The following is a 25,197-nucleotide window of genomic DNA, read 5'->3' on the forward strand; positions in this document are numbered from 1 at the left end:
TCGTAGATGCCTAAATTGCGAAAAAAGTTAAATAAACAATTGATTTATTGAAAAAATTGTTTAAACAATGTTTTTTGTTATAAATAATAAAATAGGATGAAAATGTGTAAAAAGCACTTTCCAAAACCCCCATAAAAATCTTAAATCGCGTAATTAGAAAGGAAGTTACAGGCGTTTGAATCTACCCCTGCAGGCATTGGGGTTGAAAATTCAACCCCCCCTCACTTGGGGAGGGTTGGTAATCCTGGTCTATAAGTTTGTGGATTAATTACTGTTGGGTAGGCGAACATATTCTCAGAATTTAGAAACAATCGAAAAACATGACTTTTTGAGTTGGGGCAGTTGAGGAATAATGCCCCATATACTACAAAATTATGTCTTTTCATAAGACCACATGTTGTTTTTAATAATTGATTTCTCGACTATGAAGCTTTGAAAGGTTCCAAAATTTTTATCAGATCTTCAGCGCATTTTAATACAACTGTCACCCAAATATCAAACGCTTCTTATTTGTAATTCTATTACCGAGGATACTCCCTTAAATTAAAGGACTAAAATAAGGATGACTTTAAATTCGATGGGTCTTCAAAATTAGCTCTAGATGAGAATCTCATCCAATCCAATCTCATCTCAAGAATGAAAGATCGTATGTAAAAGCACGAAAAATTGATACATTGGAATTGTTTAAATTAAAGTATGTTTAAATATACTCCTTCAAAGTTCCACCAAATTTAAATGTTAAGGATTATAAAATATAATAATAGAAACACACGGAAAATGGGAAGCGCTTGAATAGAAAATTGTTGAATTGCTGGATTTTTTAAATTTAGGTTTAGTCAAGTTCATTTTAAATTTACTAATTTCTTGTTTCTATTCAATATTCTTCATCTAAACGCTTGTGAATAACAAAGATGTTCTCCTTTTATTGAAATTGAACCCTCTCATTGAGAACTGTTTATTTCTCAAGATTTATGATTAAAAATGTTTGGATTTTTAACAATAAATTCATCAAATATTTGTTAAAAAATGATAGGAATAAATTTTGCAAATCTTGATTAAGCCGGATAAGATTCTCATCTGAAGCCTTGTATGTTAGACATTGATTAAGTTTAATACGATTTTTATCCTTGTGCATAAATGTTTCATATAACCCAATTTTAGAAGATTTTGATAAGATTGGATTTTAATACGGTTTACAACCTTGGACAATGTACTTTAGAAGACATTTAAATTCTATACCTACTACGTGCGTGACTTTTTAAAAATGTTACTACATTAATTGAACAATACATAGTTTGTCTTCAAAGCAAGAAGAATTCTTTTCTGAAATTAAATATTTAAATCCAATCTCGACTGGATTGATAATATAGCCACATTCAAGGAATAGGTTTTTTTCTTATTATAATTTAAGAGATGTTTCAAAAGATCATTTTGGCACCATAGCGTCAGGTGATCAAGTATTTATTAAAAATAAACCAAAGTTCCATAGTTCAAATATCACAGCATCCGCAGTGCTCATCATTAAAATTGGATTCGCAAAAACAGTGCATAGGTCGGCGTTTGAAAACTTTATTTCGCCTATGTTACGAATCAGAAACGAAAACTTTGCAGAAAAAAACAGATTATGTAGTTGTACCAAATTGCAACCAAACTATTGTTTTACAAATATTATTTGCAATCTACGCACTGTTAATATTCTACTATCTAGCATAAAAAATCAGATTAGTTTGGATTTAAAGTGGGTAAAACTGGTTTTAAATTTTACATAAAAATGAATGTAACTTGTCTATGGCAACAAAATGTCACACTATTTAATAAAATTAGCAGAATATTTTGGGATTGAAGTAACATTATTTTCAATATTTTATTAACATTTTAGTCAGATTAAAAACAGACTTGTAATTATTATTTTTTTGTTTTGTTTACTTATAGATTTAAAATTCAAATATCATGCCTATAAAATCTTAAAAGTATATCGAAATTCTTAAAGAAGAGAGGTCATTTCTTCCTATTTCGCATAAAATCTTCTCAGCCTGTGTGATTTTTAAAGCGGATGAATTCTTTTATTACCTTATTATTATAATCATATTTCAGCTGAGTAACAAACAAATTTTTTTTTTGTTATTTAAGTAGTCAAAAGATGTATATTTATTTGTTCTCAAAAATTTATCCATGAGATTCGCGAATTTCATTCATGAGCAAAGATCAGAAATGAAAATGATGAAAGTTGAATATTAAGAACCTAGTTTATGAATTCGAAATGAAAGTTTGATTATAAAGTGTTAGAAAGTCAGATTTTGGGATGCCAGCTTATCCTGATTTTCAATTTGCATAATTACTAACTACTGTCAATATTATAAGCAGAAAATTTTTGAAATTTGAATATAACTATAATATTACATTTTTTCGACTGATTTAAAAATGTATATAATATTTGTATTTTAAATAAAAAATTAGCCAAATCGGGAAAAGAAAATTTTAGTTTTTTCTGACTTATGCAAAATTTAAAAACATTTTGGATGTGCCTTCACAAACGCAGGTTTTAAAGACCATTGTTGGCAGGTACTCGGCTCTAAACGTGTTTCCATAATAAACAATACAATATAGTATACATACTCTGTGGTAGACCCCATGAGGACTTTTTTAACTATAAATAATTTTAAAAAGCTAAATTTTGAAAAACTAGTTTCTATATTTTTATTAAAGTTGTCTTTAATATTCAGTAAGTAAATTATCGAAAGAAGACCAAATACAAAAATTGACTTTTGAACTAAGAATCACTATACTGTCTTTTTTTGCCAACATTAAAATCAAGCGCGATCGACGAGGCAAAATATGAATAAAGGTTAACAGAAAAAATAGGTCCTTGGAGAAATTCGTTTTTCACTGCCTTATACAGATACAAAATTAGATCACATAAATATTACATACATCCCTCGATTTTCTACATAAAATAATTATCTCGCGAACCAAAAAATTAGAAAAACAAAATTTATAGTGAAATCGAAGAATCAATTTTTTTAGGAAAAGGCAGCAAGATTATTAATGATTAAAAGAATCTTTTTGTAGACATTTTCCCGATGAATCATTTGGCTCTCACAACTATTTTTCATATCTCGCATCGTTTTCTAGAAAAACTGGGTATTTTGATTTGTTTTACACTAAAAATGGATTTGTTCAAAAACGGCTTAGGCGAAGATTTTATTTGTTTGAAAAACAGTTTTAAGGAATCCCAGATACAAATTAAGAAAAACTTTCTTGGTGTTCGTACATTTGGATTGAAATCATTTCAGTGGAACTGTAATTATCGTTTTGGATGAAAATAGAAAAACAATTGAAATTTAAAATGCGCCTATTTCCTTTATATAATTTCTTGAGTAAATAATTAAAAGATGAAGTAGCTATAATGATAATAAAAAATTAACCAAAAATCTGCCATGATCGTTACCTCAAAAAGCCTCTTTTATATAACTATGGCTTCATTTCGATAACAAAATTGGCTATTTTCGACCCACACTGACTGCTATTACTAGCTGTAATCTACTGTTACTAGAGCAGGTAAAAAAATTTTTTTAATCAAAATGAAGCCATACATAAAAGTGGCCACAAGGGTGAGAATCAATCCATACTTTTTCACAATATTATTGCCCATTCATAAAGGTTCAAGCATTAAGATATTTCAATTTATATTTCAGTTTCCAGCAACTTTTAAATTAGGACTATAACAGATTCTTCCGTTTTTTTTTATTTCTATCTAAAACGGTTGGTTAGACAAAGCAGCGACAGAACAGAGAAGTTTTTTTCAGATCTACAATTTATTTATATCACTGTTTTCAGTAATGTTAAAATCTTATTCGAATATTGAGAGAACTCCGATTTTTAAATTTTGTTTGTAATATTGACAGAAAAAGAGTGCAGTGATACTTTTTATCCTGTAAGTCAACTTTTGTATACAGCTTCACTTAGATCTAAATAAATTTGTTATTTTCGACTTGACCAATTCACCAAATTACAAGAATTCGTAAAACTATCCAAAAAATAGGATTTGAATAAGTTTTTACTGAATTTCTAGAAGTCACTTTTGAAAAATTGGCTTGAAAAGAAATTTAGTTTTATTTTCCATGAAAAATATCATGCCACACGGAGAAAAAGATATTGCACAATGATATCGCAAAATCTCTGTATTGAAACAAAGCGCAATATGATAACGTCCAAGCAGGTTCCGGAGCTTTTTAGGGTATTATAATGCACTAACATCGCTTGGCCGCTACTCGAACCCTCATATATATATATATATATATAATATAATAACATAATAATAAAATGTAAAATCTTGCAATGTACGATATCATGATTTTACGCTATTATAATGTGATAATTACGATATATAGCGCAGGAATTCCGGTATATATTGCAATTCTTGCGATATCGTTTTCTCCGTGCATGCTTATTTTAGATGAAAATTACATTTATATATGTTAAAGAAGAGTAAATTTGCAGGAGATCTAAAAACAATGATCTAGCTTTGTTGTCTAAAGTTGTCATGTCCTCAAAATGAATCTTTTAATTGTATTTTATTAGACATTAAATATTTCAGAAATAAATTTGGTTTTTTGCATTCCAAGTGAAAAAATGTGCTAATAAGAATACAAGTATTTACATTTTTTTAGCAAAACTACCGAAGATTCAATTTTCAATCCTTAATATTTCGCAAAATATCGTCTCGAAAATTGCTAAAATTTTTGGCCTACAATATTTTTTAATTTGGCTGGAAAAATTGTATACATACTTTTATTCCTATAAGCACTATTTTGTACGTGGAATACAACAGGCATAAGCTATTTCCAAAAAAACTTTATGTCTAATAACATTGAATAAAGAAGTTGATTTTCAGCACTTAAAAGGTTTAGAATTTTGAGTGCTACAGCTTTTTTTTTAATTTACGAAAAATTAATGTACTTTAAATAATATAAGTGCAATTTTCGTATAAAATGAATAGGATATCAGAGATTTCACGCAAACTAAAATTAAATTCGTTTTTAGAATATCTTTTTTTAAAACGAGAAATTACGTTTTTTTAATTTTACAGGGAACGTTGTGCTCTTTAATTTTTGTTCGTACTATTTAGGCACGCAATGCACTGAGAAGCAGGAATTCAGAGAAAACAGACTATTTGCATTGACTTTTCAGTCAAAATTAATTTAAGGTAGCCGTGTTTGATCCAATATACGGTTATTAAATTAAAATTCGGTATCTAGAGCAATTGTACCTGAATCCTAATTACCTTCTCGCAGTTCGCTGTGATAAGATCAAATCCTCACTGAAAGCACCTGTAATTTTGTTTTAATACAGTTGTCGGACTGTTCCTATGTAAATATGTAATAAATTTACTATAAAGTCGATCATGCAGATTTTAGTAAATACATTATTGACCAGGGCGATATACTAAACAATCAAGTCCAGAGCACATTGCTCTCCTTATCGACGAGCAAATGCAAGAACAAGTGGTAAAGTTTGCTTTTATCTAGTATGAGTACACGGAGATGACGTGGTCCCTTGGTGTAGACTAGTATTCTCAATATTCTCATAAGCAAGGCTCTTATGTGTCAAATCAAGAGTCGATTGGACTTTGGGCGGTCAAAGATTGGATCGAGATGGTGGACAAGAGGAGGCTTCTCCAACGTATCGGGTCACAGATATATCGCTGACGTTCAACCGCGAAGATCGCTAAAGACCTCCTAGGAAAATCGCAACCAGAGCTGCATTGGTTGCTGCCGGAACATGGCCTTTCAACTCGAAGAGGGTGGTATCCTTGATGACGAATCCAAGGCTCTAGCTCTAAAGGAACTCAGAGAAACTGAAGAAAATGTCAAAAATGGCATTATTGCTCTTAGAAATCTTTTGGAAGGTCAGTTTACATTTCTACTACCCCCTGTCAATTTTTATCTTTGGTATCGTTTAGGGGATAACAAATTTTTATTTACGAAAAGGTTAAATGTAAAAAAGATCTACAAAACGGTTAAAGTTACGAGCTGACAACCCAGGCAGAAAAATTATGTATAATCGTTCTTTGTTTCATACATTATTTTTTATGCAACATATTATAACTGTACATATTTGTTTCCATTGTATATCAATTTTCCGCCTGGTAAAACAGAACATCTGACTTTCTCAGAAAAACGATTTGTGGCATGTTTAATATTGTGCATTCATAGTTCCAGTATTACTTTGATTTTCGAAATCTTGATTTTTAGGTAATAGACGCAGTCCCTATTTTGAAAAAAATGTTGCATATTTTATGAGAATAAATACTGAAATGTCCGAAGCTAATTTAAAAAAAATTATTTTAGATGATCCTTCATTTGTTTGACGTTTTACATTAAATTGAAATTTTTTGAATTTTACTGATTATTATTTTCAAAATCGTATATGACCGTGAAGCCTTAGTGTCTAGTATTTTTCTGGATAAAAAAATTACTATACAAAAATTTGCCAAAGGATTAGAAAAAGCGGCCAATTTTAAGCCTGAAAATCGTTTTTGAAAATTAAGTCTTCCCAAATCTCCCTTTCATAACGTTAACAATTTTGTTTAATACTAACAATATTTACTACTGTATATAAAGGCAACGCTTTTTCTTTTTATTATAATTTTGTTATATATTTAAAACAATCAGCATCTCAAAAATTTGAACATGAATTTATTAAATATATAAAAAATTTAACTCCTATACGGCTGAAAATACCAAAATAAAATGCTAATATTGAATTAACTAATAATAATTTATTTAAATTTATTCAGTATAATCAATACTAAAAGAAAAATTTTGTACTAACGATATGAAGCTACAATAACCTACGTCTACACTTAATTCATCATGACAGTTTATGAATATTCTTTCTATATTCATTTCAATTTTATTTGTACTGTTTTTAATTCCTTATTTGAATAGCATCTGAATTAATGCAAAAAATGATAAAATAAGAATTTAGAAAAAATATAATGCTCTAAAATTTTTATTAGATTTTAATTTACTTACTTGATTCATTGAGCTAAAAATATAATTTTTTAATAATTTTTTATTATTTCTACTCTTTATGCTATAAAGTGCATCTTTATCAAGACTCAGTATATGCAGTTGGTTCCTCACGTTCCCATTTAGATAATATTTTTTATCTTATCAAAAAAAAAACTTACATCTGCTTACGATTATTTTTTGTTTATGGCGATTTCGTGCAAAATCTCATAATTTATTCAGTGACCAGTGTCATATCTAGAAAAAAAAATGAAAATCAGTTATAATGGCAGAGTATTTCATCGTGGTATAGAATTTTAAAAACTCTTTTTTTGGGAACGTACTAATATGGTGAATATTCCTATGTTTTAATAAAAAATCGTAATCAAACTTTCAAATTCAACAAATTAAATAATTTAACAGTTTTTAAAAATTAGCATAAACAACTCTTTATTAAATTTGTCTGATTGCCAAAAATGGAAAAATCAATAAACATTATTATTAAGTATAAGAATTAAATTATTGACTTATAACCAATTTAAAATTTACTTATTCCACACTGGCAATATTTGTAGATAACTTTAAAATCTCGAAAATATCTTTGATTTAGAATTTAAAAAAGATATATATCACTGAAGATTATAAACATATCTCTGAGGGGTCCCTGTAACGATAAAAGGTCTTTTGGATAAGAAAGCTAAATTGAGATATCATTCGTGTACCGAAAACTGTCTCTCTTATCACATATATTTTTTTACTCTCTAACAGAAATATCAATAGCTCTATTGTTAATGCCACTAAACTCCCAACAGGTAACTTTCAAGCGAAAATAAAATGTTATACCAGTGTCATGCATTTCAATAAATCCATATCTGCATACTGAATAAGGGATTATACATAAAATGCGTGACACTTGTTTTCGTCATTTTTATACCTCCCCACCCCTATGATACCCTGAAAATTAATTGACATATCCTTCTCCTCAACCCCACTACAACATTTTAAAAATACTAAGAATTCCCATCCGCTTTATAATTGTAAACAATAGATAGCTACAGGAATATTTACAAGAGAAATCAAAAAAACTTGAATCGAATTTTGAAAAGTATATTTGCAACTTCAACACTGAAAAACAGAAACTCGGCCACCCTTCTTTTAAGGGTTCATTCACAATATACGTGATCCGTTAAGGGGAGTGGGGGTTGCCATAGTATCATACTTCATGTTGAGAACAATGGAAAAAGTATCACGCAGAGGGGAGGGAGGCGCAGAAGTTCCTGTAAAATGTATTATTTATTTTGTGAATGGGTCCAAATTTATAAATTAAGAAACAGTTAAACTTACACAAAAAATTAATCTTACTGATGAATAGCCCCTTAATAATTTTACATTTAAAAATTAAAATACAATTAGAATGCATCACATTGTACAATATACTTGACTAAGTACTCGCGCACTCCGGCCCTTCAGAAACGACAGTCCCAACCGTTCTCGCTCTGCTGCCCTTAGAAACTGCATAGACAATCAGTTTTGGGAAGGCTGAGAATGGGGGGACTGAAAACGAGAGTTTGAAATTGCCTTTCACTTTCCTTTACTTTTTCAAAAGAACAAATTGTATTTTAGGCTATATGACAGTCGTCTGTGGCTTATGATGAAAAAATATTTTCTAAAAACAAAATCGCATAATAAGCTGAATGATTCCTTTTATCAGAAAAAAATATGTCTAAAAGGAAAATTGAATTTGATACTATTTAGAGGTCGCGCAATGACCTCTAAATGATCCAAATATATGTTTAGAGAAAGCAATGTCAAATCGGCATTAAGAAGGTTAATTGAAAGAAATTAAACATCTTTAAATAACTAAATCTTTCCTTAAAAATAATAATTTATATCAGAAAAAATAAGTATTTATCAACCTCTTGTGTTTATAATAGCATTTTTATAAGTAAAACGTGACTCAATTTAAAACAAAGTAACTGCTGTTTGATGAAATAATCATTCTTTAGAGTATGAAATACTACTTGATCAATTTTAAAGAAATGCAATACAAGTGTCAATTTAAAAATAATAATTTTGCCTGCGCGACATGTAATTTTAAATTCAAAAGTACTTTTTTCGGACCGCCCTAATGAATGTATTGCAAGTGAAGTGAATAATATTTCTACATAAGTAAGTCACTTTCAAGAAAAATTTACTTGAATTCAAAGACTGGAGGTTACATGATTGTTTCCATTGCTGCAATCGCATTAGAGCTCATGTAATACACAATTGGGCAGACCAATCTGTAACCTCGATTTGCATTACTATATGAGTTCGTCATACAAATTTCAAATTTCAAAAGGTCGACCCTTTTTCTTGAAAAATAGATGGTCTTTCAAAATAATGTAAATTATAACCTATAGAGCGATTCAACCTTGTTTTTCGTCTTACTGCACTCTAAAGTACCTTTAAGTCTTCAATGGTAATTCATAATTTGCATTAACGCTTTTACTTTTTCTATTGAACGTCATTATGCTCAGTTCAGTTTTTTATCTTCTAATTTGTCATTCGTCATTTTATTTTTGTCTGCATAAATAAAAAGGTGGAACTGTCTGACTGTGCTGTAATGTAATTTTGTGATCAAAGTCTTTAACGTTTATCTCTCGCACAAGAGGTTTAGAACGTGCCTGTACTTCAAAGATGTGCAAAACAGATATTTCGAAGAGGGTTGAAAATCGTGAACTCATTTTTAGATCATTAAAATATTTGATGATTATTTACTCCCTAACAATATTATATGCGCGCTGCAGCGTTCGGAAAACATTTCGTTGCCAATTAATCGTACACAAATTACAAATATAAAACAAGATTACTATGTTTCCAAATTTAAAGTGTACAGGTTATTCACTTTAAAAAAATAACTGCAGAGAAATGGTTTTGTTTTTCAGCCAAATTTGTCTTATTTTCTTACAGATTGATGTGGAAAGGGGCTTGGAAAATTGAGAAGCTACCTGCAAAATATTAAGTTTTTAGTGGGTTTTTTCTTTTGAATTGCTTGGATTTGATTTTAAACTCTATCAAATCCTTTTGAATTACTTCAACTTTATTCAAATCTGTTGAATTTTCCCGAATTCCCAGGTATATCTAAAATCATCTAAATTCACAGAATTCTCTCAATTTTTTGAATTCGTGGAATTTCCTGAATTCAAAGAACTACCTGAATTTCAAGCGTTTTATAATAATGCAAAGAATTCAGTGTAATACAGAGGAATTGAAGGATTTCAAGAAACTCTAAGAATTTGGGAGATTTATAGAATTTCAGGAATTAAAACTATTCTCGGAATTCAGGGAATTCGGAATATTCAAGGGTTTTATAGAATTCAGCGAATTCGAGGAACTTCAAGAATTAAGATTATCTAAAAAACGCAATCGAAAATATCCAAAAGATTTTCAGAAATTAAAAATATTTAAGGAATTTTAGAATTCAAGAGCCTTCTAGGTTTCAGAATATTCTAGGAATTCAGGGGATTTAGAGAATTCAATGATTGCGGAGAATTTAAGGATATCAGAGAATTCAAGGATTGCAGAAAATGCAGAAAATTTAAAGAAATCACAAATTCAGAATATTCAAGGTTTTCAAAGAAGTCATAGAACTCAAGCAATTCCAAAATGCAAGAAATTCAGGATGTTTGCGGATTAGCAGAAATTAAGAGAATTTTATAGAATTTAGGGAATTCAAGAATATTCAGGAATTCAGAGAATTTAAGGGATTAAATAAATAAAATCTAATAAAATATTCCAAGAGATTTTCAGGAATTTAGAGAATTCAAGGAATTAAACATATTTTTAGGAATTCATTATCTTCGAGGATTTGAAGGAATTAAAAGAATTTCAGCAATTTCAGAGCGTTTAGGTCATTCAGAATATGATAGGAATTCAGGGAATTAAGAGAAATAAGGAATTTAAGAGAATTTAAGGAATTAAGAAAATATAAGAGATTTGTGAGCATTTAGGTAATTTAATGAATTCTAAATATTCCAAGAAATTTTCAGGAATTTAGAGAATACAAGGAATTTAGAATAATCAAGGAATTTAAGAATTTCAAGGAATGCAGAGAGTTTCAGGGATTTCAGAGAATGCAAGATATGTAGAATATTCAAGTTATTCAGGATGTTCAAGGAATTCGAAGAATTAATAGGATTCAATTGATTTTAGAGTGTTTAGATAATTCAGAATATCCCACGGATTTAGGAAATTCAGAGAAATCAAGATTCAGCGAGCCTGAAAAGTTTTTATTGCTATAAATATGGATCTCCTAATTGTAAAGGAATAAATGTAAATTTTGAATTTTCTCTCTCAAATTGTCTTAATTTGAAAATTATCTATTTTTAAGTGATAAAATTGAGTAATTCTTAGTTTTAAATGTTTATTAGTGAAATTATTTAAATTGCTAAGCCTGAGAATAAAAATTACTCCAATCTTATAGGCTTCAAGGTTTTGAAAGTGTAAAATTTTAAGTATTACTAATTAACAAGTTGTTTGATATCGAAGACTTTGAATTGGGAATCATTCAATTATTTAAAGCTTTGAATTTAAAATTGTTTAATTTTATACGTCTATTTAAGAAATTGTGGACATTTAAGGTCAAAATTAATAGGTAAACTAATAATTGGTTTTAGTTATTCTTTCAACTATAAAATATACAAATCTTATAACAATAGATTTAATACTTTCACGGTGATTAATTTTGATAAAAAGAGATATTTCGGGTTCCAATCGTGTAAAAAATCTACGAAATTTTCTGGCGTTTCGTGAACATTGTAGTTCACTTCTTCAGGGCAATGTTCACGAGACGTCGGCAAAATTCGTAGTTTTTTACACGATTGGAACCCGAAATATCTCTTTTTACAAATCTTATAATATTTGAAATTATTTCGACTTTTTTATATGTAATTTGATACAAAGATTGTAATTGCAATAAATTTTAGTCATTCAATGATTTTTACTGAAACTAGTATCAGAAGTCAAAAATGTTAAAGGCATTTTCTTGACTACAAGTATTTGAAGTAATGAAAAGATGATTAGTTTATTACCCGAAAAAGAAGAGTAAATAAACATAGTAAGTAAAGCGTCAAATATATTAATTTCAAAAACATTAGTTTCCAATTTTGATTGAGGAGCAAACCATTATTTCTTATAAATATTATTTATATTGCAGATGTCTATTAGATTAAACTTTGCGAAATCTATAAACCAAGCCAACATTCTTTTAAAGATTTTGTTACAACACAAATAAAATAAATCGGATTTCCAAGATTTTCGCTATTTGAATTTCTTAGTAGATTTGATCATTGCAATCTTCGCACCTAATAAAAGAGATAGTTCCTTGCGAAGGTCACATAAGGCCACTGTCTGTCATATTGATAGCATTATCTCAGCACATGTGTTCAGTAACTGAGCTACATGTTGCTTCGGGATTTGTACCAATTTGAAGTCAAAAGGATTTACAGGAAAAACTACTTTGCACTTTGTAAATTTGAAATTATTCACTTTGCCAAAATTTTCTATTCTATTGATGGAGTTGGTAGGGCCAATTTATATTTAAATTTGCAGAAGTTGTTTTTCTCCATTGGTTTCGGTAATAAGTGCCTTGGCACTTATGCAAATCAGACATAGTGACATGTTTTATACATTTATTATTATCAAAACAATTGGTGTGATAAGATAAATTACTGTGTCGATTGCAAATTTCATTTTCCGTTGCATAATCACTTATTATCTGCAAATAAAGTTTGCGGTATGTGAATTAATATTCTAAACATTATTTTTAGTAAAACTAAAGAAGTTCATCTCTCGCTTGATTTTTTCTAAAATATATTATAAGCCTATTACAAATTGTCATATACATTTAGTAACACTTATGGTATATTACTAGAATTATTAATTCACAGTAAAACCTCAAAATTTTTGTGTGTAATAAAATTGGCTTCAAAGTAGAATAAAAGCGCAGAGGTTGACAACTATACATAGCTTGGGGTTTTTCTATATTAGTAAATTATTGCGTATCGAAAACAAAAATTACAACAAATGAAAGCAGTCAAATTTTTAAATGAAAAAATTTAGCCTTCAATCAAAAACAGTTTGATTTTCGAACAAATAGTTGAATTTCCAAACTAGAAAGTCGACTCTTTAAGAAACTAGTCGAATTTTAAACACAAAATATGAGTTTTCAACAAAAAATATGAATTCTCATCAAAAAGTAAAATGGGAGATATTAAAAAAACGAATCTAATCAAAATAGGTCAATTTTAAAGTAGAGTTGAATTTTTAACAAAAGAGTAACAGTTTTGAACAAAAGTATCAATTTTCAAACAAAAAAGGCGAATTTTCAACTAATATAGATTTTTCACGCATGAAATAATGAAAAGTTCATTCCACTTGTTGAACTTGCAAGCCAAAACACGAGCTTCCTATAAAACAGTTGAATTTTCAAACATAAATATAAATTTTCCATAAAAACGTTCAGTTTAAATCAAAATAGAGGGAATGCCTAATCAAGAAGATTAGTTTTCCAATAAAAAAAAGATAATTTTCTACTAAAATAGTTTAATTAACAATAAAAAATGAAAAAGTAACTTTTTCAGTAAAAAAAAGTTAAACCAATAAAAATAAATTTTTAGCAACATACTTAAATTTTTAAACAGAGAAAAAGTTAAATTGTTAACAAAGTATTTCAAATTTTGCCCAACTAGTTGAGTTTTTAATTAAAAAAAAGATAAATTTCCATTAAAAAAGTAACTAATTTTCAACCAAAGTGATCATATTTCAACTAAAATGATTAACCTTCACAAAAAATGATTTTTTAACAAAGTGGTTCAACCTTCAACCAATAGATTTAATAAAAAAATACATTTTCTTCCAATAATGTAATAGTATATATTTGAGACAAAAAGATTTTAATTTTACATAAAAAATCATTTGAATTCAACGAAAAAATAAGAATTTTTTACTTAGAAAAAAATTTTTTCTCAACAAAGCAGTTGCTTTTTCAATAAAAAGGATGACTTTTTAAAAAACATGTCACATTTAGAAACAAATGATAACATTTTCAACTCAAAATATAATCATCAGGAAGATAAAATTGCGAAAAAAGTAATAGAAATAGAAATGTAAGGTAAATAAATTAATAAAAAGAATATTATATCAGATTGAAGGCAAACTTCATTTTAAAGATTCCCTATTTTTTTCTCACCAATTTTTCATTTTTCCTTGCCGTTAGTATTAAAAAATCAGAATTTTATTATTGTAAAACTTGGACATAGAATCTTTTATAAACAGAATAAAACAATTTTAAATTTTAATTATATTATGCTTGAAAGTTATTTGAAATCCTTATAGAAACTCTTTGACTTTTGCAGGATGGTTTTTTAAATCTCTGAATTTTCCCTCGCTTTTCCTGACCATTAAAATTCAGTGACTTATCCCCGATTTCCAGGTTTTCTCTGCCCTGTGACCACCCTGAGTATTATTTTTCTTGTGTACCTCATTGACATTAGTAATGTTTTTTTCATAAATTTTTAGACTAATTATATGTATCATGAATGGAAATGTTAGGAAATGTCAAGTGGCTCTGCAGTGGCGCCAGAACAAAATTTCTTTTCGGGGGGCAAAAGGCATTGGTTCCCCCCACCAAAATTTGAGGGACTGTCCCCTGCCCCCCGATCCGACGACATTGGGGCACTGTCAACAAACTAATTGTGGGATCTTCAATAATCAAGAATATTCAGATGTATTTTAGGAATATTCTATTTTCACGCGCATAGCAATCTGAACAATTGTTTACGTTTTCATAGCTAGCATACATTCGGTGAAAAATTAATGTTAGTTCCTACAAACAATGACTTTAATGACTAAGAGTGATTATTTGTTTTTCTTCAAAGTGCTACCTCCAGTTTTTCTTGTAGAAAGTATATTCCCGTTTTCTTAGAACATAAAATCAATAATAGATATGTCTCATTCTATTGACAATCTATATTATTTGTATCATTTTAAACAAAAAAAGCTACTTATAATACATTCGTAAGAAATGGTTTAAAATGTTTAGAATTTGTTTATATATATCAGGAATATTTATCATACCATCAAATTTTATTATAAATATTCATTTTCGCACTTCTGATGAAGTTTTATATTCTATATTCTAATTGTTCTTTTTGTACCAGCAATACATTTTATAATACATAATTTAGCTAAGATGCTTGGTTATTTATTTTGCAGCTCGACATTTATCGTATAATAATCGAGTTGTATCAACATCCTTTCGAATAATAATTTTTCCACCTAAAATGGTAATTTCTTTAGAGCATGATGGGCGGCATATGTGCAGGGAGTTCCAAATAAAGTAGACAAATTGCCAATTTAGCAAACAGGGTAAAAATAGATGAAGAATTTAATAACTAACTCATTATGCTCTTTTGTAAAGTATTTTTTTGCAAAACTTTTCAGTATTTCAATCCTGCAAGAACATTCATTCTTTTAGTCAGTTTATTTAGAAAATAGATCTATTCATGTAGTTGTTACGAAATCTAAGACAGAAATAGTATTAAAAGAAGGGAGCATAATTTTATTTTAATTTATAAGCAATTATAAATATTTTAAAATTAGTGGTCATTGCATCCAAAATCAGGATACAGAAAGAGTATTAGGTAATTTTGGGGATCCAGGAACAAACTATAACGGAGATAAATTAGTTGGTCTATGCTTAGAAAGGGGTCTGTTTATTACAAATACTTGGTTTAGGCATAAAATGATCCACATGTACACCTGGTCTAAAAGAAATAGCCGCAGTATAATTGACTTTGTTGTTGCGGATGAAGGACTTAAAGAGTTAGTCAAAGATACAAGAGTCATGAGGGGTCCTGAATGCAATACTGATTATTACCTTCTGATCTCAAAAATTAACTTCGGTCGGGGATGGAGAAAAAAGAGAACCAAGAAAGCAAAACAAACGCGAATAAAAATTGAGAACCTATAGAAACCGGATGTGCGAATAGATTTCCAAAATAAGATAATCGAAAGCATAGATAGGGCAACATGGGGGGACCGTATAAAAAACAAAGATATAGAGGGCGCCTGGACAATGTTACGGGATATCCTTGTCAGATGTACGATCGAAGTGTGTGGTACCGCAGTTGTAGGAAGAATGTCTACAATTAGAGCAGAAGAAGAGATAAAAATACAAAACGACTTTAAAGGAAGCAGGAAACTACTTTATAAAGAAATGAAAGGAAACAAAAGTACAGAAATTGTCAACATGAGAAATAGTAGGGGGGAAATGGTATATAATGCAGACGGAATACTAGAGGCTTTCAGAGACTATTTTAGGAGACAATTCGGAGATGAAGCTATAGGACACCACAACTCCGATGTTGAACACGATGCGATGGAAAACTCAATTGAAAAAGTCTGTATCACTGAGGTTATGGATATAATTAAGAATTTGAAAAACGGTAAGGCTGCCGGGGTAGACGGTATTAACGTCGAAATGCTTAAATACAGTGGCGCGTGCATACCACATAGATTGCGCGAATTGATAAATTTATGTTTCGAAATGGGAGACGTCCCAGACGATTGGAAAAAGCGATTATCGTACCAATATACAAGAGAAAGGGAGATAAAAGCGAGTGCAATAATTACAGAGGGATTAGCTTATTAAGCAGCGTAAGTGAAATATATTCAAAAATACTTATTCGTAGGGTAATGAAAATAACAGAAGCAAAGATTTGGGAAGTCCAAAGTGGGTTTATGCCAGGAAGGTCATGTACAGATCGAATATTTAGCTTAAGGCAAATAACAGAAAAAAGTTTGAGAGGAGGAAAAAAAAGTTTTCTGTGCATTTGTTGACATAGAAAAAGCTTTTGACAAGGTAGATAGAAGTAAACTTTGGGAAGTCCTTAAAGAGTATGGAGTCAATGTATAGATCCATGTCTTCATGGTTATTTATATTATTTATGGACAAGTGTTTAAGAATGGCCCTCTTCGACAAAGAGGGTGTGGATCTCGAAACAGTAAGGGTACGTGGGTTAGCGTTCGCAGATGATAAGGTTGTTATGGCAGAGTCTATCGAAGACTTACAACGAATGTTGAATAAACTAGATGCAAGCATGAAGAGCATGGGCCTCAAAATTAACGCAAATAAAACAAAAACTATTGTGTTAGAAGGAAATAGTGAGAAAACACTATGCAATATTTTATTAAATTATAAGAGAATTGAACAAGTTGATAAGTTCGTATATCTTGGTAGCTTATTGACTAGGGACGGGAAGATAGATGAGGAATTAGATAGACGAATAAATAAAGTTAAGCAGGTTATTGGTAGAGCAGGTCCCCTTATCAGAAGTAAAAATATATCAAATAAAGCTAAAATGGCAATACATAATTCTATATTTGTACCGACTGTACTATACGGTAGCGAGACATTGACTTATCAAGAAAAAGATAAGAGTAAAATTAACGCAATTGGCATGAGATTCATGCGCATAATATGCGGGAAAACCCTGATGGACAAAGTAACGAGACAATTCTAAAAGAATGTGGTGCAGAAGAGACGCTAGTAGACACATGTGAAAGAAATCGGTTAAGATGGTACGGACATGTTGAGAGAATGCCAAATGAACGACTGAAGAAACAAGTGTATCAAGGTGAAGTAAATGGCAACGTGCCCAGAGGTAGATCGCGGAAAGAATGGTTAGAATGTGTGAATGAGACCCTAGTTAGAAGAGACATAAGAAGTCACAGAAACACGAGAGCCTGCATGAAAAAATGCATGGTCATAAAAGAAGCTAGAGAAGTATGCCAGGATAGGAAAGTATGGCGGCAAATAGTTAATAAAAAGAGTGACAGTAGAGTGAATGACGCCTGAAACAAAAGACCTTGGCCACTAATGGACCCTAGTGGGGAACCTTACATAACGACTTCTTGAGGTTCTTCGCTTGGGGTGATTGCTAGAGAGATTGATCAGCAACCTGGGTCGGAGCAGTGTTGCGGAACGAACGTGTTATTTACTTAAATAGCACGAGAATTCTGGATCAATCTGAAAAATCTCTATCTTCCACACACTACTCCTTTCCCCTACCGAGTGAGTCACGCCTACCCCGAAAGGGAAATGGCCTAATGATGTAATAATAATAATGATGACGTCCAGACTGAAGGAACTGAATGGAGCATCTACAAAGTACCCGTAAAGACCCCATTGGGTCCCCGTTGGGTTGCTTTTGAAAAAACTCAAAAAAACAGCAAGATCAATTTTTAAACTGTTGAAATTCGGATTCTACGTTAAATTTTCTATTGGAAATTCACGGAGTAATCGCAATACTTTTTTTTGCAGCGGTAAAATGTTTTAAAAATGTATATAAGATCTATAACGCCTGTTGACTGCTACTTACAGATGATGCGTTTGAAGTGTAGCAGTCAACAGGCGTCTCTATTTGATTAAACTTTTTACCGTTGCAAAAAAAAGTATTACGATTATTCCGTGACCTTTTATAGGGAATTTTAACGCAGAATCCGAATTTCAACTACTTAAAAGTTGCTTTTGGTACTTTGTTTTAGTTTTTTAAAAAGAAACAGAATTGGGACCCAATGGGGTCTTTACGGGTACTTTGTAGAGGCTCCATTCGGTTCCTTCAGTCCGCCAGGGTAATTTATTATATATTTTAATTTAAGGATTCTAAAGTTTTCAGCCATAATATTCCCTGTTAATATACCTTTAATTTTTAATTTTCTGATGTTATAAATAGCTATTTGAACTGAAGCTTTCGAAAGAAATGCAAAATCATTAAAGATTTTAAGTGATAAAAGTTTTTAAAAATCCACGAATACGAGTATCCATTGTGAACTTCGAATGTTTGACATTTTAATTGTCAACGAATTTTGAAACTTAGTATCGATATAAGAAAAAAAATTGAATGTCATACTTAATTTTTAAAAAATACTTAATAACCTATCACTGGCATGTACAGCCCCCGGTAATAAGCGTTGAATAGAGAAAAAGTAATATTTTTGAATTTCAGCGTAAAAGTAAAGATTATTTTATTCTTTTGCATGCGCGACTTTTCCATCTGTATAAAATGTCATGATAAGAATAGGATATCTCCGAAACATATTAACTTCTATTTCCACAATGACCGCCGCATAGTTTCCTATTCCCCAAAAGAGAACGTGTTTTAAATATATTTAATTCCTTTTGATTGTACCGACAGGTACACCTCAAAGAGATGTCTTGTATTTTGCAAAAATGTTCATGTTTTAAGGTTATTTAATTCCTTCTAATCAGTTCACAAAACATGTATAATAATTTGTTTTAATTCCTTCATGTGGAATATAAGCTTTGAAATTTTAATTCTAATCAATGCTTCCGTTAAATTTTACTAAGTCGATTAAGAGGAATAGGATTTGCAATTTTTGTTTATCCGTTGGAGGATTCTTAGACGGAGGAAAAAAAGCCTATTTATAGGAATACAAATTCTTAATTTTTCTCAATTCAACGCTTATTACCGGGCCTGCATATAACTAACGCCACATCAATCATAACGTTTCTTACGTGATTTTTTCAAGTCTGCAGACCACTGAAAAAGTATAGTTAAACATATTTTATTGTAAACATCTGCCTATTGCCAGCGAAATCTTCTTCCTAGTATTATTAGTATTGATATTAAATATAATAATATTAATTTCACTGCAAAATAATGATTAAATAAACGAATTAGGGTAATCCGTAAACGCCGTAAGGATTTTACGTGAAATCCCCCCCCCCCATGTAAAATACTATAGGGTTTTCTCTGGACCCCCCTCCCCGCCCACCCTAATTCAAGTGTTTCTTAAAAAATACATCGTTTTGGTTGAGAATTCAGTTGTTTCATTGAAAATAAACTATTTCGTTGGAAATATCTTTCTTTCGTTGAAAATTATTATTTTTTAAACTGAAAATGTAAAGATTCCTTTTTTGTTTCAAAATTCATCTTTTTCATATAAAAATTTTACTCTCTGATTATAGGTTTAACTATATTATTGAAAACTAATATATTTTGTTAAATAATTTTAGAAGAAAATAACTCTTGTTCGTTAAACATGCAAATCTTTGGTTAAAAATTAACCCTGTTTAGTTTTTCGTTAAAAATTCAAATCCTTACTTAAAATTTTAACTATTTTCGTAAAAGTACATTATTTTGTTGATTGTTTTTAATAATAGATGGAAATTTGTTCCTTTTGTTGAATGTTGAACTACATTATTGAAAATTCGTTTGTTTATTTATTTAGAAATCATTGTTTTAATTGAATATTCAACTATTTGCTTGAAAATTCAACTGTTTCACTACAAGCAAACTTTTTTGTTGAAAATAAGTTTTTATTTTATCGAAAAATTTAATTATTTTAATGCAAAATTAAATATGCTTTTCTTGTTTAAAAGCTGCCCATCTTCAGTTAAAAAACTCAACTACTATGGGTGGAAAATTGATTTAATATGTTGAAAAATTCAATTTTTTGGTTTAAAAATGAACCGTCTTGGTTGAAAATGCAACTCTTTGGTTGAAAATCTATGAACTCGATTTAAGATTAGTAGGTTTTGGTAAAAAGATTATATTCTTGGTTGAAAATTCATTTATTTAGTTAAAAATTGGTTTATTTTGTTAAGAATTTGCTTTTGTATAAAAATTAATCTTCTTAGTTGAAAATTAATTTTTTTTTTAATTCAACTACTTGCTTAAAAAATCGCTTTTTCTGCAGAAAGATCATATTTTTGGCTTTAAATTTCAATACTTTGGATGCAGTTTTCTATACAGTAAAATCTTCCTAGATTGATAACGTAACTATTGTTGAAAATTCGTCTTTTTGGTTTGAAAATTTATCTCTCGTAGTAGAAAAAATTGCATCTTTTTTTGCTTAAAAATGTAAATACTTGGTTAAATATCAATGTTCTTGGTTGAGGATTGGATGATTTTGTTGAAAATTTTGCTCTAAGAATTTTTTTAATAAATTCATTTCTTTTGCTTGAAAATTTAACTACTTGTGTGAAAGTTGATCTACTTTGTTATTTCATAAGAAACAGAAGTTTTAAAACTCCCCCTCCTCCTATATCGTCATAAGTTATTTTTAGATGACCTGTAAATAAATTCACGAAAAACAATTTTTTTCTGCAAAAATTACGTGAAATAGGGGACGCGGGCAGGTCTAAATTTACGGACCCTAACAAAGGGGGATACGTGGTTCAAATTTCAAAAAAAAGCCTTACGAAATTTATGCAAGGTCTCTTATACATGAAACATTATTTTAATTATTGGTATGTTGTGTTTGTTTCAGAGGATAAAGCTCTTTACTTCAGGACAGATGATGATTTCCTAATGATTTTTTTGAGGCCATGCAAATTCTACCCAGAAAGCGCACATGCTTTGATGAAAAGAATTGCTGAATTTAAACAGAGTAATGCTTCATTACTCGATAATCTGATGCCGTCTGACGAGAAAAAAGCATTTTTGGAAAACAATGTAGTCAATGTCCTAAAAGGCAGAGACCACAAGAGGCGAAGAGTTCTTATTGTAAACGCAGGAAAGACTTGGGATCCTTCAAAAGTCAGTGCTGATCAGATGTTCCGTATATTTTACCTTATTCATGAAGCTGCTGTGCTTGAAACTGCTACACAGGTAAAAATATAATTCTATCGTAAAAAATAATATTATGAGAATTATGAAATGTAAAGGTGATTCTGCAATTGGAAATTTGAACTTTCACCTTCATTCTAGAAGATTCCGTGCTATGAGTAAATTACGTATTAGAAAATTGTCTACCCAGCATTAAAAATTATTTGGGGTTATGTAATTTCCAAATCATCAAAGTCAATTTTTTATATTAAGAATGAAAACCCCTAGCAAAGGACAGGATGTGTACAAAATCGCAATTTGCATGTAATCATTTTCAAAGAAATCTTACATAAGAGGTTTTATTAATAATTTTTTGAAGTTTCCTATGCCGTAACTTCAATCTATTTAGGTGATTCAACATAATATTTTATCTCTCATTTTAATCTTGATTTGTTGTCAAATTCTTCCGATTGTACTTTGTTTTTTGATAAGAACTTTAGAGAATATGTTGGAGTATTTTGTCGTATTGACTCTCAATCAGAGATTGTTATCATCTGTATTTTTGATCTAGATCGACTTTGAACTCTAAAAAATATCAGATTAATTTCGATGAATTACAGACTTTATAGAATAAAACATGAGATATGTTAACCATCCAGATTTTGTACTTTAGTAATCTAGAAAAAAGTAGTTATTATTTGTTCAGCACATTATAAAATACTTTTGCATTCTACCCTTCTTTGGATTGTAGAACTATATTCGCATTTTCAAACACATTTTTTTCTAGGTACATGGAGTAGTTGTAATTATGGACTTCGATGGTCTTTCCATGAAACAAGTTATGGGTCTGACACCTGCCTTCTGCATGAGACTCCTGTCTTTTATTCAAGAAGCTATGCCTCTTCGATTGAAAGAGGTAATCAATTAATTACTTAGAAAAATAAAAAAATTATATTAAATAACTATAATTTAATTAATTAAAATTACTTTGTTATAAAAAACGTATTTTAATTCCACTAAAGTCCTGAATTAAGAAACCGGCCTCCTATCTTTGATTATTGGTAAATATAATAATTACCTAGAGCTGTAATTAATTTCGAGAAAATTATATTCAATTTGTATGCTAAAATTGGTATTGAATTCAATTGTATTTAATTCAAATTCTTAAGCAAAATTATTGAATTTTCAAAAACAATTATTCGTTTTTCAATCAAATCAGTATAACTCAATAACAAATCATGTGCTTGTATAATTGAAATTTTATTATCATGCTTACAACGGTAAAGTTGAAGTTTGTCACGGCAAAACTATGTCTGTGTCAAGGAAAAAATGTTTCAGAAGCGCAAAAGAACGATCTCATAATTCGAATTATTTTTAAAAAAGTGACAGGGAACATACATTCGAGAGTTGACAGAGTTCTATAGAACTACAAAAAAAGTTGAAAAAATGAATAATTTTCAAGAAAAATATAATCAAAAATCGACCTCTGACAAGAACATGTAAGTTCTATGAAGAAATTCTGGTTTAATTTTTTTAAAGCTATGATCAACATAAAATATATCAGTAAAACGTCAGAAACATGTTAAAAGACAATAGAAGGCTCAAACATGAAAACTACAAATTTTTCAATTCTTCAAACCTGTCAAAAATATTATTTTGTCATAAAGTATTTAAATAACTAATATCGAAAAAACTAACAGAAGATTTTTAAAAAGAAATTTTTTAAATTGTTTAAACAATTTATTTTGAAATTCAAGATATGAAAAAAATAACAGCGCCATTCGATTATTCATTATTATCCATACCATATAAAATAAAAAATGAGATGTTATGAAAAATCTAATCGTATGTGGCGGTATTAGTTTTTTTTTTATCTTTTGAACATTTAAACGAAATGTTTAAGTAAAATGTGTTTTAACAAATTAAAAGCTAATTTTTTCCAATATGTGCGGCGGAATTTTAGAGAATTTTTTAAATAATAAAAAATGTTTTGAAAAAAAGTGGAACTTACATTTTTATACCGTAACATCTTTCAGTTACTGAATTTTCAAAAAATGTCATTGATTAATTAAGGTCACTTAATTTTGAAAATATAGAAGGTACAAATTCCCCCTAAACAAATTACAAGATTAAAATTTTTTTCGAGGAAAGAAATTCCCGATCATTCTTCGGCTTTTCCAAGTTTGCAAAAATTGTTCATCTTCCTTTTAAACTTAAATTAATGAAAATATTAAAAATAAAACCCTCTTCCAATTCAGTACAAAATTAAGAATAAAAAGTTCCCCTCTTTCATCTAAGTGTTAAAATCACCAATTTTACCCCAATTAATGAAAATATTTAAAGAAAAAATTGGTCTCTTCAAACAATTAACGACCACATCTCTTTCTACTGAAAACAAATTTTCAAAATGAAAGAAGTGTCTCTTCCAGCTTAGTTAAACTTAAAAATAAAAACCTGCTTCATTCCAACTTACACCTGGATAAAAATGTTAAAAACAAAAACAATTTCCCTCTTCAAATTTTGTATAAAGATTAAACTTTAAAAATGTCCTATTGAGCTTAAAAAATGATAGAAAGAAAAAATAGGTTCTTCAAATTAAAAAAAAAGAACCAAATGTTGTCCCTTTCTACTCTTTCAAAATAAAAAAATTTCCCTCCTCCGATTCAGAAAATTTTGAATACTAAATTTTATTCCCTGCAAACTCAATAAAAATATTAAAAATAATTAATTTCCCTCTTCTAATGTAGAAAAAATGTCTTGGCTCAAGCTCACTAAAAATATTATAAAGACGACAAGGGCCTCTTCCAATTCAGGTGAAAGATAACAAAAATGACATGCTCTAAAGTTGAATAAAACTGATAAAAAAAGGGCCTATTTCAATTCAGAAAAAATTGGAAAACAAAATTTCCTTTTTTCTAACTCAATACAAATATTGAATACTGAAAATTAACCTCTTCAAATTCAGTAAAAAAATTGAAAATTAAAATTTCGCAAAGTTTAAATTTACCACTCTGAAATAGTTATGATGCAAGGCTTTCGATTTCAAACAATTCAGTTTAAAATTGTTTAGTTTTTAATATATTATTTATAATTGTCCAGTTTTAATAATGTAAAATCTAGACAAATATTAAAAAATTGTTGTTTTTCAATAATAAAAAAAATGGGTTAAAAATAGAATAATTTAGCCCGAAACAGTGTTTGAATAGGATTTGCAATTGAATAAAGGCGTTTGATTATTATGAATCTTTTAATTTGAAAATTTTTATGATTGAAATTAGTTTATTAAATCTAGGTTGGATGTTTAAATTTGTTAACTACTAAGGCTTGCGAATTGAAGCAGTGCAGCTTTCAACGTTAAAATCTATAAATTGTTTATTTTTTAACACACTTAGAATCTCCTTGTAAAATAATTATTGTTCAATTTTTATCATTCAAGCTACATTTCAGTTTTGAGAATCATTAATTAATTTATATTTCCTGTCGATCAACTTAAAACGTTTATTATCAAAAAATTTCAAAATCAAATGTTCTTATTTCTCAAATGCTTCAGCCTTCAAAACTGCATTTTA

General features: G+C 29.3%; 2 protein-coding genes across 2 annotated transcripts in view; one reads left to right on the forward strand and one right to left on the reverse strand.

Moving 5' to 3' along the window:
* The window catches only part of LOC117167990, a 20,480-nt gene extending 15,032 nt beyond the window's left edge, over positions 1-5,448 (reverse strand). The window contains exon 1 of the mRNA XM_033353293.1: positions 5,285-5,448. The gene's annotated coding sequence lies outside the window, so the exon portion shown is untranslated. The remainder of the gene's footprint in view (positions 1-5,284) is intronic.
* Positions 5,449-5,681: 233 nt separating this feature from the next.
* Positions 5,682-25,197, forward strand: part of LOC117167989 (clavesin-1) — a 21,147-nt gene continuing 1,631 nt past the window's right edge. The window contains exons 1-3 of the mRNA XM_033353292.1: positions 5,682-5,908; positions 21,351-21,691; positions 22,416-22,544. Of these exons, the coding sequence (XP_033209183.1) occupies positions 5,782-5,908; positions 21,351-21,691; positions 22,416-22,544 (597 nt within the window). The 5' untranslated portion in view covers positions 5,682-5,781. The remainder of the gene's footprint in view (positions 5,909-21,350; positions 21,692-22,415; positions 22,545-25,197) is intronic.

Source organism: Belonocnema kinseyi, chromosome 2 (assembly GCF_010883055.1).
Source record: "Belonocnema kinseyi isolate 2016_QV_RU_SX_M_011 chromosome 2, B_treatae_v1, whole genome shotgun sequence".
In the NCBI taxonomy this organism is placed as follows: domain Eukaryota; kingdom Metazoa; phylum Arthropoda; class Insecta; order Hymenoptera; family Cynipidae; genus Belonocnema; species Belonocnema kinseyi.